The sequence below is a fragment of the Haliaeetus albicilla genome, chromosome 22 (genome assembly GCF_947461875.1).
Source record: "Haliaeetus albicilla chromosome 22, bHalAlb1.1, whole genome shotgun sequence".
NCBI classification, from domain to species: Eukaryota; Metazoa; Chordata; class Aves; order Accipitriformes; family Accipitridae; genus Haliaeetus; species Haliaeetus albicilla.
In genome coordinates, this window is record NC_091504.1 from 15,540,550 (window position 1) to 15,558,050 (window position 17,501).

At 39.1% G+C, this 17,501-nt stretch overlaps 1 protein-coding gene across 2 annotated transcripts in view; it reads left to right on the top strand.

Annotated features, from left to right (window-relative positions):
* Positions 1-17,501, top strand: part of BMERB1 (bMERB domain containing 1) — a 74,833-nt gene that overhangs the window by 44,501 nt on the left and 12,831 nt on the right. For both annotated transcript variants that reach the window (XM_069809995.1, XM_069809994.1), the window contains exon 2: positions 2,333-2,456. In XM_069809995.1, the coding sequence (XP_069666096.1) occupies positions 2,333-2,456 (124 nt within the window). The remainder of the gene's footprint in view (positions 1-2,332; positions 2,457-17,501) is intronic.

The following is a 17,501-nucleotide window of genomic DNA, read 5'->3' on the forward strand; positions in this document are numbered from 1 at the left end:
AATTCTTGTGTTGGCTTTAAGCACATACTCAAGGCATAAGGCTTTTTCATGATTCCCCTCCTGAATTACTGAAATCACAGTATGATAGCTGACTTGATCTAAGGGGTAACACTGGGGCATTTACAGCTAGAGTTGCAGGCTGGAAATAAGACAGTAACTTTTTTTTTTTCCTGTTTTCTGAGCTCTTGAGAACTATTTTTAAAATATGTATGTAGATGTAATGTATTTGTGTCTTATCTTTCTAATTACCAGTATTATTGGCTTTAATTCATGGTAGCATCAGGATAAATTCCTATCTCCTGATTAGTATTTTTGGAAAATAAATTTGCACCAAAGCCTATTATGCTGCAAGCAGTTAAAATAACTCCACAACCCTGAAAAGCAGCAAGAGGCAAAACTATACTTACAGAGTCTTTGTTCTAGTTTCTTTTGACTGATGTCTGATAAACACATAGTGAATATTGAATTATAATTCTGCCCATCTGTTAGCGGTAGCATAGCATGTTAGATACTCTGCTACTAAGTTCAAGACTTTGCTATGGTTCTTCATTCCCACACACGCAGATAAGGGTGTGAGGGGACAGAAAGGGTGGGGCTGGATACAGTCCCTAAGGCATTTTCAGTGGTGTTCAACCTTCCTCAAACAGATCTAGAATTTCTAAGGTTTTTAGGTTCTATTTCAACATCTAAGTTAGTGGCTGGGATTTCAAAAGACTCATGTGCTTTACACTGTGAAGCTAGCCTGCAGAGCTGGAACAACACTTCTTAAGACATCTAGGCTATACCTCAACTAAATATACCCCAACAAACACAATGATTTCTAACAGGAAGATCCATCTTCCACAGGCAGCAGTTGTATGTTCAGACACACCAGATAGCCTTACTTTACCAACCAGTTTTGCAATTTGAGTTTTAAAAACAACTACTGAGAAATGGCTGTTCTCTCATGAGAGCCATTTCGAAATCTGTGTCACTTTTTTTCTCAAGATCTTGTTATCTCAAAAAAAAAATAATTTATTTGCCCATTTCCTTCATTATGAGGTGAAGCCAAAACTTGCAGACAATACTAGCAGGATATATATGTTATATATTTTTATATAAAAAGAAAATATGTTTTCTTTATAACCTATAGAATTTCTTTACTTTGCTTAAATTTTGGGAGAACAGGTCTTTGTGAACTAAGCTCATGCAGGGGCTGTGTTGAGATTTTGTAGTTTCATTCCTACTCCAAGTTTTTGTCAGAAATTCTTCTCAGCTGTTTGTGCTTACTCTGTCATGAGGGACTTTTGAATGTCTCCTCTTAATTAATTGAACAGCTTTTTTTCTGATGCTTTTTGTCTCCTGTTTTCTGCATAATCATGCTGAGTACATTTTGACCTCTTCATTTTCCTTTTTTAAACCAATACAGGTGAAACAGGCTTGCTTTCAGGAATATGTCTCCATTTGGGTACCAAAACATGGACGCGCTCTATTATTCAGCCTCTAAATTCTTGTTCAAAATAAAGGCCAAGTATGGTGAACCCTTGGAATAAGGTTTTCCAGAGGCTAAGTTGCTCCTTCCCAAATCCACCTTCTATAAATTGGTTCCTTCTACCTTCAGTGAACACAGTTCATAGCCCTGTTTCTCTCTTGATTAGAAGAGGTTATACATCAATTATAGAGAAATAATCACAGAAGGACCCTGGCCTTACCAGTTGCCAGCTAATTATTACAAAGTGCTGAAGTGCTGTTTGTCTCCTCAACTGATTTCAAGGCCCTAGTGAGAAACACTCAGCCCCTCGAAGGATTAGGCCCTACGTGATTTCTAATCACATCTTTGGCTCCTTTCTAGTGGGCCTGGGCTTTAGCTGTTAGTCAGTCTGAGATGGTGGAATGGCATGAAGAGTTATGAGAATTAAAGATGGGAAACCTTCATCAGTTCACATTGCCTGCCCTTGTGCCAAGATAGGACTCTTCAGAGTTGCAAGTAATTGCTTTGAGTGAGTTTTGTAGCAGTCTATGGCTGTTCTTTCAAAGTTTGTAGTTTATCAGTTAAGGAACAGTAGCTATAGTAACCTACTGAGTTGGGATTCCTTAGAGGTATGATAGATTCTGACTAACAAAATGAATGTCACTTTGGTTTAGGGACTCTTTCACTTCAAAATGGTTACTTTGAAAGTAATAAGCAAAAAAGTAGAGAAACCAGTCAACGTAGCATTCAGCTAGAATATTCTTTACTACTTGCATTAATTACTCCATAGTCAGATAGCTCTGTGATTAAATTTACATTCCTCAAAAAATCCATTAAGGCAGTTTGACTAGCTTAATTCATTTTCTCTGCTTTCACACACAGATCAACTTGACATCATTTCAATGGCTGAAACAACAATGATGCCTGAGGAAATTGAGCTTGAGATGGCAAAGATCCAGAGACTTCGGGAAGTCTTAGTCAGAAGAGAATCAGAACTCAGGTTTATGTAAGTATCAATACTTCTGGGAAAACACCATGCAAAATTAATCAAAATAGGAAAGAATGCTATTTAGAAGACTTTTATCAGCTTGACATTTTAAAAGGAAGAAAGATAAAGAGCATCCCAGTTAGGTGAATGCTTGCAAAATACCATTGGGAAATAATTTTTGTAGTTGCAAAGGAAATTACCTTTTTAATTCAGCACCTTTTTTATTCAGTATGATTTGCAGAAGACATAAAAGGGATCTATTACTTACAAAAGGAAACTTTAGCAAAGTACGTGTCGACAGAGCGTATTTTTATACCTGACTTCAGTCCTTTGTGGGAAGGATATTTGTCTGAAGAAAATATCAACAGGTAGGGGATTTGGAGCTTCTACAGTCTAACCTAATTCAGGCTTTATTCCTCACTTCATTAGTGGTCTCAGACAGTTCATGTCACAAGAGAGCACACTGTGTTGGACTAATAGCAGCCAGGATTTGACATTTGTTAAATGGAAACCATTAAATTATGAAAACAAAACACTTCTTCATGTATCAAAATAAATAGCAATACTCCAAGAGAGATTTTTCAAAACTGCCAAAAGGGTCAGGCATAGGAGCCTCACTGAAGGTTAATCAAAATTAATCCAGTTCTGATGATGAAGTCAATAGGGTTCATATTCCTAAATCACTGAATTTACAAGACCAGGACTTGTTAATAAGGAGTATATTATTTTGAAGTCCCATCTGTCTGTGAGTACCTGAGGTCAGAAGCCAACGCCTTTGCTGGCAGGCCAAGAACCTCAGTAGATCTAAAACCTGTTGAACCCAGACCCTTGGCATTAATGAAGCTACAGTAGCCCGAAAAAACTCTCTTGCTCTCTTCTCCCTTTAAAGTACAGAGATAGGACTAGTACTTTAACCCTTACACCTGGAGGTTAATTTCAGTGCCCTGACTTGCACTGCCAGAAGTTGAAAGCCTCATTCTCAAACAGTACAGACATCTGTCTTGGAGTATTATCCTGGAAGACTTCAGCTGCAAATCACTGCTTAGACACCTTTGGAAGTAAGGACTGGTAATAGTGACACTGACCTTTAATAATGCTGTAGTGGTACAAACAAAGTAAACAGGAAAGGTTTTGTCATACCTGCTCCTAGTATTCAAATAACTGCTAGTTTATTGGCTTGTACATAAATTTAATCTGGAAGAAGTCTGCACTTCTCTTGACATTTTCTATATCAAACAAAGCACTGAAATAAACTGTCCCAGTGAATGAGAGCCATAGCAGGTATCTACTTGTCATTGTTTTGCATGTTATTCACTTGTTCTGTTTGTTCTTGTATCTAGTCTGTTCTTTTCATTTCCCCCATGCTCACACTCATCACATGCTTTACTCTATTGCCTAGCACGTGTTTGAGTAAGGAATTTAACATAGAGGAGCTTGCTTATTGAAAAGGGAATATAACTGACATTCATACTGTGCAACAGTACTCTTCCTGCATTAGATACTGTCCAAATATACTCTGCCTGGAGCTACCCAAGAGCACTCCCCAGCCGTTCACTGGCTGAGTGAGGAGAGCTCTTCTGAGCATCAAAGTCTCCACTAGATTTGGCCCTAGGTATTAGCAAAGCAGGCAGGTGACAGAGGCAGCAACTGCTAGAGGTGGCCCCACTCTTTTGACTTTTCTAAGTCATGGAAAGCCAAGCTTGTTGCTGCTGCCACTGTTCAGCAAGAGGGACTGAGGTCTGTGCCACTGCCACAGACCCTTTCATTCCTTCAGCAGCAGCGGGCCAAGATGACCCCTTTTCCAGGGATATGCACACAGCTTTCTAGCCCGACTGTTCCTTTCTCTGTGGCAGAATATCCTGACACTGCTCATTAATCCTTGAGGCAGTTAAATTCGGTTTGTTAACACCACTGAATGAAATGGTGAGATAGCATCTGTCTCTGCACTGGGACTATACCTGCAAACCAAGACTGCACTGATCATGATGTTTCAAGCCCTGTGTTGGCTTTCCATCTTTCTAAGCCCATTTACAACAGGCAAGTTCTTCATACTGGCTCATCAAATGTGAAAGAAAAAGCAGCCTCTCTCACTCACAAAGGCCTCCAGAATTAGAATATGCTTCCCTTAATAGCTTTTAGGAGTCCAAAAAATTGTCTATTTGACTTTATCTCATTTTTTAAAATGTTTTTACATTTTATTCCTGACAAGTGAGAAGCATGTTGCTACTGATGCCCAAGTAATATAGCAGCACCTGTTCTTTACTACCTTTCATTCTGGATAGTTTACACCAACAGAGTGGCTCAGTTGCATTTGTTTTCAATGACAAATGTCTTTTAATGACAAATGTCTTTTAATGACCTCTTGCTGAGATTAACAGCACAACTCACTGTTACCTCAGTGGTCCAAGTTTTGTATCTGTTTAAGCAAATTACATAAACTCTAATTCATGGACATATTGTGGAAGACTTTGTACGTGGCCATGTTTAATTTTTTTCAGTTGTTTCCTGAAGTAACATATTGCCAGTGTCCCAAGACCAGAAGTCTATATGCAGGTCATGAATTTTAGTAATTGTTTTCTTCTGACAGGACTAGATTTCCCTGTGAATGACCTATACAACCAACTGCATGAAACTGAGCTCTCTCAGGCAGGTGTAAGGCAGACTCGACTTCGAACATGTGGCTGCTAACTAGCAGTACTACACCTATGCTCAGACCACCAAGTTCAAGACCAGCTTTAATGAGAAACAGATCTCTTTAGTTCTTGTACCTGCTTTAGCTTTTCGTTCAATTATAACAAAAGGATAAAATATACATATAGTAATGGAGAAAATGTGTAGTATGTTTGTATTCTTTTTTTTCCCTCATGTTGTTAGCAACAGAGTAGAAATTCTCTTGAGTTAAACTGGGCTTTTATAAGTTCTTATAAAAGCATGAACACAATGAAATAATTCCATATCACTTACACATCCAGCCAGAGCTTACATCTCTAGCTACGTTTTTAAAACTAATGGTTTATTCTTCTCACTGTCTGTCTGTATGACTGATTTTTTTATTCACATGTAGCCGGATCCTAAAGCTAGGACAAAGTACATTGTAGCTGTGCTTTAAAAAGAAAAATTATAAAAATAAAGTAAATAAGCTAGAGGGCTTGTGGTCTTGAGTGTATCACCAGCCCTAATGGTGGCCATAGCTCCTTCATGTTAGGAGGCATACAGCCTGTCAGCTTTACTGACACACACCAGCAACTACCACAACTCTTCACAGCACAGACACTGTATTTTAAGAAAACAAAATGCTGCAAGCTAGACCTGTTGCTGATTCAGAGCAAGCTCTTCGCCTGTCAGAGCGATGCAGGTTTAATCCATGGAAGGAACTTGCTCCAAGACTGCTAATTGAAATTACTGCTTTCCTTGAAGAAGATGCAGAAAAGAAGATCAAGATGGGATAATAATAAAACTCACTGATGTCTGAAACAACTCTGCAACAACACATGTTGTCTTTAAGTATTATGTCAACATTTTGCCCAAACAATGCAGTAGCCATAAAATAAGGGCATTTGGTACAGAACTGCTCCAGGTTAGCGTATCAGCCAGTACAAAAAAACCAAACACAACTAAAAACAAAAACCAAACACAACTAAAAAAAAACCCTAGCAAAGTCTGGATGCTTAGTTGGTTTGCACTCCAACCTGGAGTTGGTTTGCATTTTTCACACTTCTGTGCATGAACCAGTAAAAACTTTACCTACTGGTATGGGAGATCATCAATAATATAATATTCTTTCAGGTAGTTCCTCAGCTGTAATCTATATAGCACGTGTGTCTTTTCAAGCAACATGGACTCGACCGCTTTCCTGCTTGGAAAATTAAGGCATCGAGGCCTTATTTTTACCATTGTAATACTATGAGGTCCATGCTCCCCACTGAACAAAGTAACACCAATGATGAATTCTGTAGGACAGCAAAAGGGATAAAATTAAGTATGTTGCTCCTACGTCACTATACAAATGTTACATTGCAGTACTCACAGTTGGTAATACTTCAGTATCTAAATAAAATCTTTAGTGAACAGTTCATCATCACTAAAAGCTTTAGAAGAGTCACCCTGTAGGGGTGAAAGAAAGAGTGAGATGGTGAAGAAATAAAAGCCAGATACGTAATCATCATTATTATTTGAAAGTAAGTCCTAATGTATTTAAGAATCAGGCAGTGGGATTAAAATAAAAAAATGAAAGGACTTAATAGTATTAGACTTAAAAAGTGGTACAGAGTAGTGTTCAAAAACCATATAAAACTATATGTTTTTTTTTTTCTCATACATATCCAAGCAGCCTCTGTGTCTCATCTGTTAGCCTATGTCTATCAAACATACTATTATATCAACAGACCCAGATTTTCAGTTTTCAAAATTAAAGTGAGGAAAATTTCAATTATATTTGAACAAATTTCGCATACAGTTCTGTGATTAAGTACTGAGTTAAAACATCAAAGCTTGTTTTTTTAGTTTATGAATTTCCCCCCACCTCTTTGCAACAGTCACACTGTGAATAAGAAAGTTGCTTTGTGCTATACTGGATATTAAAATTACTCAAGATCTTTGGTCTGGGCCATCGACAGGTTAATCTCCTCAGGAAGAAATTTTCCACCTTTAGAAATAGATTTGGACACCCAGTCAGCAACAGTAATTCATGTGATACTGAAGTCAGTCACCAGATAAGAGACCTCACCTGCCTGCCGGTTTATGATTCTGGTTAAAGAAGGGAAAGGGCAGCAAAAATTCCTTTAATAAGGGGCACACTTTATTTTTAAAGTTTAGAGGGAGTCCTTCATAGGGCCCCTTCCACTGCAGAGGCATGCAAGGCAGTGCTAACTGCTTGCCCTCTCAGGTGAAATGAGCTCTGTGGCCGCATAAGACAAAATGGCCACCATTCTGTGGCACCTCAACCAGACAGTACAAAATGGCTGCCCTCTCTGTGGGGCCACTGCAGTGACCTTTCCCCTGACACCCACCTTCCTCTCGCAACAGCTTTGAGGAATTTTTTCCATCTTCACAAACTCTGTGCCCTCCCCTTATTGTCTGCTGGGCTGTGTGGCATAGAGGGCCATGGGCTGCCAGCTAAGGCCCTCAAAAAACTTAGGTTTTTCTAGCAGCCACCTCCAGTGCCCCTGGCTCCAATGGGACACAACAGAGCTCTGGCGAGTCTGTCACAGGAGGCCTTCGTGAAAACCAAGGGATATTTGGATGCACGGTTGTTAAATGCATGTGTCCTCCACCTGTCCTTCAATAAAAACACTCACTGCTCAGATCACCCCAAGTACAGCACCCAAAAAGGCCATGTACCCTGGTTCAAATCTGAACTTGGTGCAGTTCACAGGGCACGGCTCTGAAAATTAAACTGTCTGGCAGACATCTACTGACAGCTTCCAGAAATTGCATAATTCCTGACTGGTGGACAAGGCAGGTATGTACTAATATCCATCAAAATTATTTTAAAATTCAGAAGATGTCTTTAAAAAGATGTTGCAATTTGTCCGCATCTGTATACCAGGCTCACAAATCATGTACTGTCCACAGCCCCACAGAGCAATACATACTGTTTTTTAGTGACAGACCAATAATTTACTGTTGAAAGGGAATACCTTTGTTTTCTCCTAGACAAATATAGTCTGCCTATCACTGTGTTAGAGAAAAACTTCCCCAAAATACAGGAAAAGTGAACATTCAGTGAGAACAGTGGAAAGAGGATTTACCCTGTTTAAAAATGAAATACCAAAATTTTTAAGTGAAGACCACAAATAACCGTACAGTTTCAATACATGTGATTTTTCTCTCTTCTGTACTGCTTTGTAGTCCTTTGTATGCTCTTTCGTCTCTGCCTTGCAAATAGAAGTGGAAATTCCTTACTGGTGTACTAGACATAATGTGAGACCTCATTTCAGTAATTAAAACTAAAGCACTTAAAGATATATTTAAACAGTGTAACTTTGTGGAACTCTGAAGTGAAACAAAAACATACAGTACAGGAAACTCCAGTTGACATCTCAGTTTCAAATGTGTGAGGCTTCTTTATTGCAAAACACAGCTTTTTAATTTTGCTGAGTGAAGCTCAATAAAATCAGATGTGTGACAGCATGTTCAGCCTGTCCCCTGAAATTTTTTTACTTGAAAACCAAGGGAAGTGGCTGAACTCTTATCTATTTAACAGATTACATGCCATATACCACAGTGAAATAGTTCATCTTGTAGTGTATGCTTTAAAAGATGCCAGCTTTCTGATAATGCTTGTTTTTCTTTTTATCAATACAAAGAAATAAAGAAAGCAAAATCAGCTGAAGCAATCGCTTAACAGGTTGTGATGTTTCTCAGACCTTGGTGCAAATTGCAAGTCGGGTATCAGCCTTTGCAAGCCTGTCCTTTGCTTTGCTCTATGCTGTTATTTCCTCCTTTGAAAAGAAAAGGAGGGCAGCTGAAGACAGCTGTACTCTTCATATCCAGGAAGTCCGTACTATTTCCAGCTGAATACCTGCTTGCTATGAAGAATTACCTAAAGTTTACATGGAACCAATTTTCAGATTATAAAATCAAGCCTTCCTCAATTAGGTAATGCCACAATTTATATTGTACAATCACATTTTAGCTGAGGCAACCATAGTCACAGCAGAACAGATGCACTGTGATTTGCTCTGTAATTATATTATCAAATCCTATTTTTGTCTCAAGACCCTGCCTCACTTAGTACCCACGATGGACCTCCTCAGGTTATGTCAAGGTTGCATGGCAATTGTGGCTGTTTGTAGCATCTCTCCTTCTATGCTACTGATACTGTGAAATTCCAAAAAATTATGCCAGGAGCTGTTGTGACCATCTCCAGCCAGCCCAGGAAATGAAAACATAGCTTAAAGCCATCATATGCTATCTCCAGCTCTTCTGGGTTTATTTCAGAAAAGCTGAGGACTCAGCATGTATTGATATGAAGGAGACAGTATGTACGGAAAAGCATCAGTTTATAGCTAGCCAGCATTCCCCCTCATTCGCTTCTCAGACTTCTCTCAGCTCATTTCTTAAAATATTCTCTATAAAAAGCGCTTGGGTCAAACTGTAAATTTTCAATCTGTCTTTGCTGTTAAGAAAAGCAAACATACCACTTCAGAACATGCACACACTCTCCCTTTCTAATTATCCTGTCCCGCTTCCTTCTTTTCTTTCCTGGTGAGATAATAGGCCCAAAAGCTGAGGGAGCTGCTCAGGCAGCATCCTCTTCATTGCACATTTAATGTGTTACTGCTATAGATACTTGTGTGTGGCTTCAGAAGCAGTTTAGGATTCATATCACTGGGGGGCATGGACATATACCATGCTGAAAGACACGGTTATAAAAATGGGTAATGCATGTGTTAGCTCAGTTTGGTTGACAGAGGAGACAGGCAGCAAAACCTCAGACCTCTATATTATACAGGAACAGATCAAAACTGAACCTCAGAATAATTTGTAGTGCAAGATTCATGGATTTTTAAATGTATTAGCATATTCTGACCCAGTAAATATTAATAGTATAGGTGAGATCTTACCATCCACAGTTACTGCCTATGCCTGTTAATAGAAAAGGCATGGAGTTCTTATAAAATAGCATTCACTGTCATCATGAAACATGCTCCTTGGGAAATCTGCCAGTGCCTGATACTGTAGATGGAAAGCAAAACTTGAAGCCAAGCTATATTGGATGACCTTGAACTAAAACTGTGAAAGTTGCTTCCACCTGTGACTGATAGCTGTCTTGGGAGTGGTTATTTCTAGCATGTAGGTGATACTGAATAGCAATTTTTTAATGTACAGGGAACATAAGATATTAAATAGTAAGCCCTATTAGGTTGCTTTAGGCAATTATTTAAAACAGTTTTACTTACCTCATTAAACTTGTTTTATCTGTAAAAATGTAGAATATTTGCTTAATGTCTGTGTGGTTATTACACTGCTAAACTAATACTGCGACAAAGCCAAATTCACCTCCACATTGACTTAGCATAGTTAAAATTGGTCATTGTCTTTGTAAACTCTCACTACACACTGTTAGATGACTCCCTCTTCTCCAGAGTGCTCATAATATCTACATCATCCAAATTCTCCATAGACCCATTCAGGTTTGTAGACCATTTTACACTATTATGTTTGCTTACTTGTAATCCCAGGAACAACTACCTTTTATGTAGATAAGTTTGCTGCAACTTGATTTTGCCCTGGTAATAAACTCATACTAGCAGTCCCACAGCTTCATTAGCTGTCCAGAGTATATAATTAATCCTTGTTTTGGGGTTTTTTTCTTGCTTCCAATCAGGCTTACTTTTTCTTTACCTGCCTTTTTAACCTTTATCCTTTTCCCACTTTGCAAAAAACCCCATAAAACTCTCTTTTGCTGCTGTGACGTTGATGTACTCATTGCTAGTAGTAGTAGAGGTGGGATAGTCAGTAATGGTCATTCTATAGGGTATTGGACATAATGGTAGAATCTCCAGTTTAGGGGAAATTCATCATGGAGAAAAATTTATAGTCCATATTCCTTCTAATAACAATAACACATCAACAGAGGTCCGATAGGATTCTCGCCTTTATGTCTTTTGTAGTATGCACAGCACACTGGTATTTTAAAGTACAAAAAGCTATGTCTGCTGATTGCCTGGCTTTATGCAACCATTGCAAAGTGAAGCAATATCAAGCTACACAAGAATGGACAAAGTGAGAAGTTAATTCCTTTGGTGATGATAACCTTCAATAAACCAACTTAGAAATCCTATGTTTTAATTTAGAATGAGTGCAAAAAATGTAGTAGGCTCGCACAAAGTGGGAACATGAAACAGTCTCTCATTACTGGCTAAACTCGAGAAGTAAACTGTACTACAAAGCCTGCTTATGTGGAGTGTTGCCATTCTGAAGTGAGAAAAGGCAGCAATGATTGCTGTCTTTGTATGAACAAAGTTCATTTCAAATTTTAATTACTTTTTCAACCAAGTACTTTATCTCTGTTTCTAGTGACTCACTAATGTAGCATCAACTGTGACTTCTCAGTGGCTTAATGCCACGCGTGGCCACAGTGACACACACTGAGCATCACCCTCGGTAAGGGTGAGAGGGAGGGAGAATGTAAAGAGATAAACAGGCTGTCAAAGGTGTGAATAGCAGTGGTAACTTGCTGGTTATATATTGCTAAGCAGGTGTTCTGACTTTTGCTTTCTTTGCTAGTTTTGATTCTTTCTCTGCTACTTGTTGTACTGTATATCATCTATTTTCTCTCTTCTAAGGTTAAGCATGGAATTCTCTTAGGACTGTTTACTTATATATACAGCATCTAGTACTTTTCTCTGAGTTCAGCACCTAGCTGTTCCTATAGTGCAAAGAAATAACACCAACAAAACCAGATTTTTTCATGAATAGAGTCGTTGTTGTTGTCAGTGTTTTCTGATAAGATCTGTCTTTTCATGAAAAGGAGTAATAAATCTTTTCTCCTTCACAGTTCTATAATCTTAACAATACAGTATAATTTACTGTGAATTCCTTCCTTTTTTTTCCCTGATTGTATCTTGCTCTAGGAACATAGGATGCACTTTGGGATGCTGTAGAGAAGGAGGCAGTTGTGTGATGATATATATTTTTCAATAAATATACATGTCAGGTTGTCGGCTTCATAAGGTAAGGTACCATTAAGGAAAATATCAAGCCCAGCTTTATGAGGGATACTATGGCTGTCCCATTGATATAGCCTGGTGTGGCACACACTCTTCTGCAAGATAGGATTCATTTGTGGCTGTGACTGTATGTCCCCATTCACCTTTCCCATCCCAAGCACATTGCAATTGTGTCTCACCTGCAAATACTGAGTCCTTGAGGAAACAACCAGGGAACTGCAAGCTGGGAAATGGTGCAGCCTGGTTTCTGTAATGCAAGTTGTTAGATACTCAAAGCTTGAGGCTTTTGAGATTAGGGACAGCATTTCTAGGGGACTGCCATGGATCTAGGAGCCTCAAGGATGTCAGCGTGCCCACTGTAGAACTGGGAACTCCTGGAAGATCCAGATCTGATGAGGGTCTCCCAGCTCTTCAGATGGGAGCCTGGAAGCCTCAGGAACATGGGTTCAGGACAGAATTGCAAAGTATCTGGACTGTGCGCTTTAAGTGGAAAGTATAAATACAAATCAGCTCTCAAAGAGGAAAGAAAAATGCCTTTGTTCAGTTTGATCTCTCTGCAGAGCCATCTCCTTTGCCCTGTTTGACAGTAAACAATCAACCCCAGAGGAAAAGATGACATTACACTTTCAACTGTGTGGCAATAAAAATGCTACAGTAAAACGCTCAGAAAGAAGAAACATTTTTTTAGTGGTGTATAATGATAAACATATCATTAGCAAAGTATTTAATGAATTGTAGACTTAGTACCTGGTAGTTGAGATGTTTGTGTCTTAAAAAAGAAGGAAGAATTTTTGTTATCATCTCTGTTGGACAGCTAGGAAAATAATTATTTAATAGAAAATTTTCTTTAAATAGCATTTTCTGCGTTGAATATTATGTTGTGGTTGTCACAAACTGCTGTTAATAGAAGAGGGAACAGCCCTGGGTATCTTTAATCTTTTGACTTAGTCATTTTTAGGTCAGTAACTTAGCACTGGATTTCCATATGTAACCTTTAATCCTGAACTGGTTTTGATTTCCCAGTTCTTAGCTACCTGTGGTCTGGTTTGCATGACTGGATGGTAGAATGAATTGTCTCCTGTGAGACCATGTATCTATGATAATGTATTCATAATACATCGTGTATATGTAGTACTCACAGTTACTGTGGCCCACCCTTTTGCACTGTTGCTCTTCCTGTCGGCAAGGATGCTCTAATAATGTGTAACTCTTGACCTGTGGTATTTCAGTGGTCTCTCTCACTTGCCTTCTGCTATAAATAGAAGAGTATAAATCAGTGATGATTCAACAGTAAATGGAAAAGTCCTGAAATGGACTAGCAATGTTCAATTGTATACCAGGTACCTTTATATTCTTTCCAGCTTTGATACCAAACAGTTGCTCTTCTGGTTTTAAAAATAAGAAAAGGACAAAGATGGAGGCAAATTAAGAAAGAAATTTATCATCAATTCTGCTAGAGACAATACATAACCAAACCTAGTTTCCTACTTCTGCTGCTCTAATAACAAAAAATAAAACTACCAGACCAGTTTAAATGAATGATGCACATAAGTTGGCCCTATGCTTTTACATGCAGTCTTCTGTATGCTACTGCAATGGGGTTAGATACTTCTGAAATGAAATCTAACTTCTCTATTGTATGTTTTTAGACAAATTAACTTAGTAATTTTTTGCCATGTAGAGAAATATTCCCCTCCACAGTGGGGCACTTCCAGGAAAGCTCCTCTTGTTACTACTGAAGTTGACAGTAAAATTTCATAACTGGCAGAGGAGATGGCCAAGCTCAAGAGAATTTAACAGTGTCAGTGAGAATGAAATACAGGCAGCTGCTTTAGACACTGTTCTGGATTTCTGTGAAATATGCCTTAAATATGACCTCCAGGGACTGAGATTTTCAAGTCCTGCCATCTTCAATTGTCTGAAACGACAGCTGAATTACATTACTTTGCAAGTTGTGGTACAGTGCTTCTATCCACTGTTTCTGCATCAGAGAGCACTTTTAACAATAAAAAATAGACACACTTATTTTAATAGTTAATCATAGGACTTTTGATTTGTAACCTGACCTGCCAATCAGGTCAGTCAGCAATCTGTTATCTTAATTGCCAGCTCTGTGTGTTCCAGCCTGAGCAGCACCAGGTGCTGAGCTAAATAACAAGGTGATAAACACACACCATAATGACTCAGACAACGTGTGCTATATTCATTAAATGTTGCCTGTGATTTCACAGATTTATAATTAGAAGCTTTAAGAAACTAAGATGAGTTGACAGGGACAAAATGGAGTCAAATGTAGAAGAGGGGCATACATAAACTTGTTGTTTTCTTCTATTCCCAGAATACTTTCACCATTCCAGATTCTCCACGGTTTTGGCAAGACCTTAAACACCTACAGTCCCCAAAGGCAGCCTCCACTGATGTCCCTCCTCCCCACCTCAGTCCTTATTTTAATGAATCTGCAGCTTGACAACACATTACCATCTCTGTCTGTAGCAATTCTCTTATTTCTATACAGCTCTTTACTTCAGTCACCCAAATTTGTCCACCACTACTGGCTGCTCTTGGCTGGTGTTCAGCATGTTCATTTGGTGACACCACCAAGGAGATGATCTTCTTTATCCCTATATTGAGGTCTTCTCCAGATACATGTAATCATGTCAGCTCGTAACTTAGCATGACATCTGATTCTTAGGCTATCTCCCAGACTGGCACTATCAGAGTCTTCAAAAACTGTAATAATTACAAGCGTTTTACTTCTGGGACAGGAATATATTAAAACAGAAATAAAAATAACCTCAGTGCCTGCAAACTGTCTTGGAAGAGAGGGAAGGAAACCAACGAAACCACTCTACGTTCATTTTTAACTTCAAGCACTTTAATGCAATAACAGAAAACAAAAGAAAAGAATCTCAGGCCTCTTCTTAGAGATGCTAGAGGGAGCACAGATCTATTTCTAGCTTTGAAAGTCATTCAGCAAAGGCAGCAGCTCTCTAGACATACTGAACTGCTCTGCTCATCCTGAAATCAATGAAAAAGATATTTGATGCTTATGAAGCTGTTATTAATAGTTCTTACTCTCAAATCTTAAGCATGTGACAAACTTGATGGCCATCTTCTTTTCTTTGGCTGACCATTAAGGCAAGCATTTAGTGATTTTTACTACCTGCTTTTTACAATCATTTTTTCCATCCACAGCTCTAGATGTACCTAGGACTTACACTAGGGAACCTAGTTTTCTTTCTCAGCTGAAAAGAAGACAGAATAATTTAGCTGTTATGGAATAATTTCTTTTGAAACAAAACAAAACACTTTTCTGTCCAGTACAGAATGTTTAAGTCTTGCCTGCCATTTACTTCCACTGCCTCTAAGACCTGCCAGGGCACAGCTGAATGGGAGGTCTCCCCTCTGTTTTCTTGCCATACTCCCCCTCAGTCCAGATGGTGCATGGCAGAGGTGACTCATGCTGTCACCTCACTTGTGGATCTTACAGGAATGACAGCGCTCAGAGCATTCTTCTGGTAACTGGACCACAGAAACATGTATTGGGGCTGAGTCACTGTGCCAGATTACTGCAGACTCTTCCAACCCACTTTTCCTGTCATTTTGTGACAGGTTTGTCCTGGTTTCAGATGGGATAGTTAATTGTCTTCCCAGTAGCTGGTAGAGTGCTGTGTTTTGAGTTCAGTACCAGAAGAATGTTGATAACACTGATGTTTTCAGTTGTTGCTAAGTAATGTTTAGTCTAAAGTCAAGGGTTTTTTCAGCTCCTCATGCCGAGCCAGCAAGAAAGCTGGAGGGGCACAAGAAGTTGGCACAGGACACAGCCAGGGCACCTGACCCAAAGTGGCCAGTGGGGTATTCCACACCACGTGACATCACATCTAGTATAAAAACTGGGGGGAGTGGGAGCGGGGGGAATCACCGCTCGGGGACTAACTGGGTGTTGATTGGTGGGTGGTGAGCAATTGCACTGTGCATCATTTGTACATTCCAATCCTTTTATTATTACTGTTGTCATTTTATTAGTGTTATCATTATCAGTTTCTTCTTTTCTGTTCTATTAAACCATTCTTATCTCAACCCACAAGTTTCACTTCTTTTCCTGATTTTCTCCCCCATCCCACTGGGTGAGGGGGGAGTGAGTGAGTGGCTGCGTGGTGCTTAGTTGCTGGCTGGGGTTAAACCACGACAGACATGTTTAGAAAATCTTTTGCCCATGCTGTTTATTCATTATGAGCTATTTTATCTTTTTTTGGGCAGAGAGTCTACTTTTAGGTTTTGAAGATATAGCTTGAAATACCAAGAGAGAAAAGAATAATACATGCTCATGTGATATCTCCAAACATACAGAGGGTTTCTTGCAATAAGCCATCAAGAAACAGAAAAGAAGAATTGCAGGCAATGTGTCAGGAATACATGAAAGCACACTGAGAATTAATCCCTAGTTCAATACTACTGTGGTTACTCCAGGAATGGATTTGGGCTCTTAGTAACAGAAATGTTTTATCATACTCATAACTCATGTGTTTAAGATTGCTGGGCAGACATTTAAAGCTCAGCTCTGGGGGGAAGACTGACATATTGTAACTGCTGTTTGCTTTACTGATGTTTTTTCTACAACTTCAAAAATGATTTCACAGGGACTGGAAAGAATGTACTATCTATTCCAGAGAACAGAGAGTTCAGCAAAGGTTGTTTGTATATTGCAAATTTTATGCAAATGTCTCAAGCAGCTTGGCAGATAAACAGTCCTGGAGGATATCATTTCAGTACCCTATGCCGTGCTGTATCTATAGAGAAAAAGCCATTGCCTTCTGCACAGACCAAGAACCTCACTGTGCTGCTCTCTGAGAAAAGCAGCAGGTGCACAGGGAGCATAACAGTCTCTTAAATAAGCTGGACAATAGTCTGTGTAACTTCTTCTCTTGCCCATCTTGCACTCTGATAGATTTGACTTACTTACAACATAGAAGAAAAAGTGCTGCAGAATTAGGCTCAGTGTGTTTCTCCAGCTTCTCTGTAGGAGGTTAAGGGACCCAAAAGAGTTTTGTTTTCTCTGCTCTGCAGATTCCAGCTTTCTTTAAGATTCCCAAAAGCTCTTTTTACTTCCTAAAGAGGTCTGACAGTAATACAAATATGCTGTCAGTCAAACCATGCTGACTATCCAGTTTTCAAATGAGAAATCCACTGGGATTTTTTTTTTCAGAAGCAGCATTAACTTCTGCTGGGCCTTCTGTAACTGCTCATGTCCAAGAACCAGAGCATAAGAGGGAAAAAGAGAGGAAGGTTCATAGTACTAGTACAGATTGAATGTCCTTCCAAACAGCTTGCTTTCCCAGGAATTCCTCCTCTTCTATTTTCTTTGAAGGCAACAAGGTGACTCTTG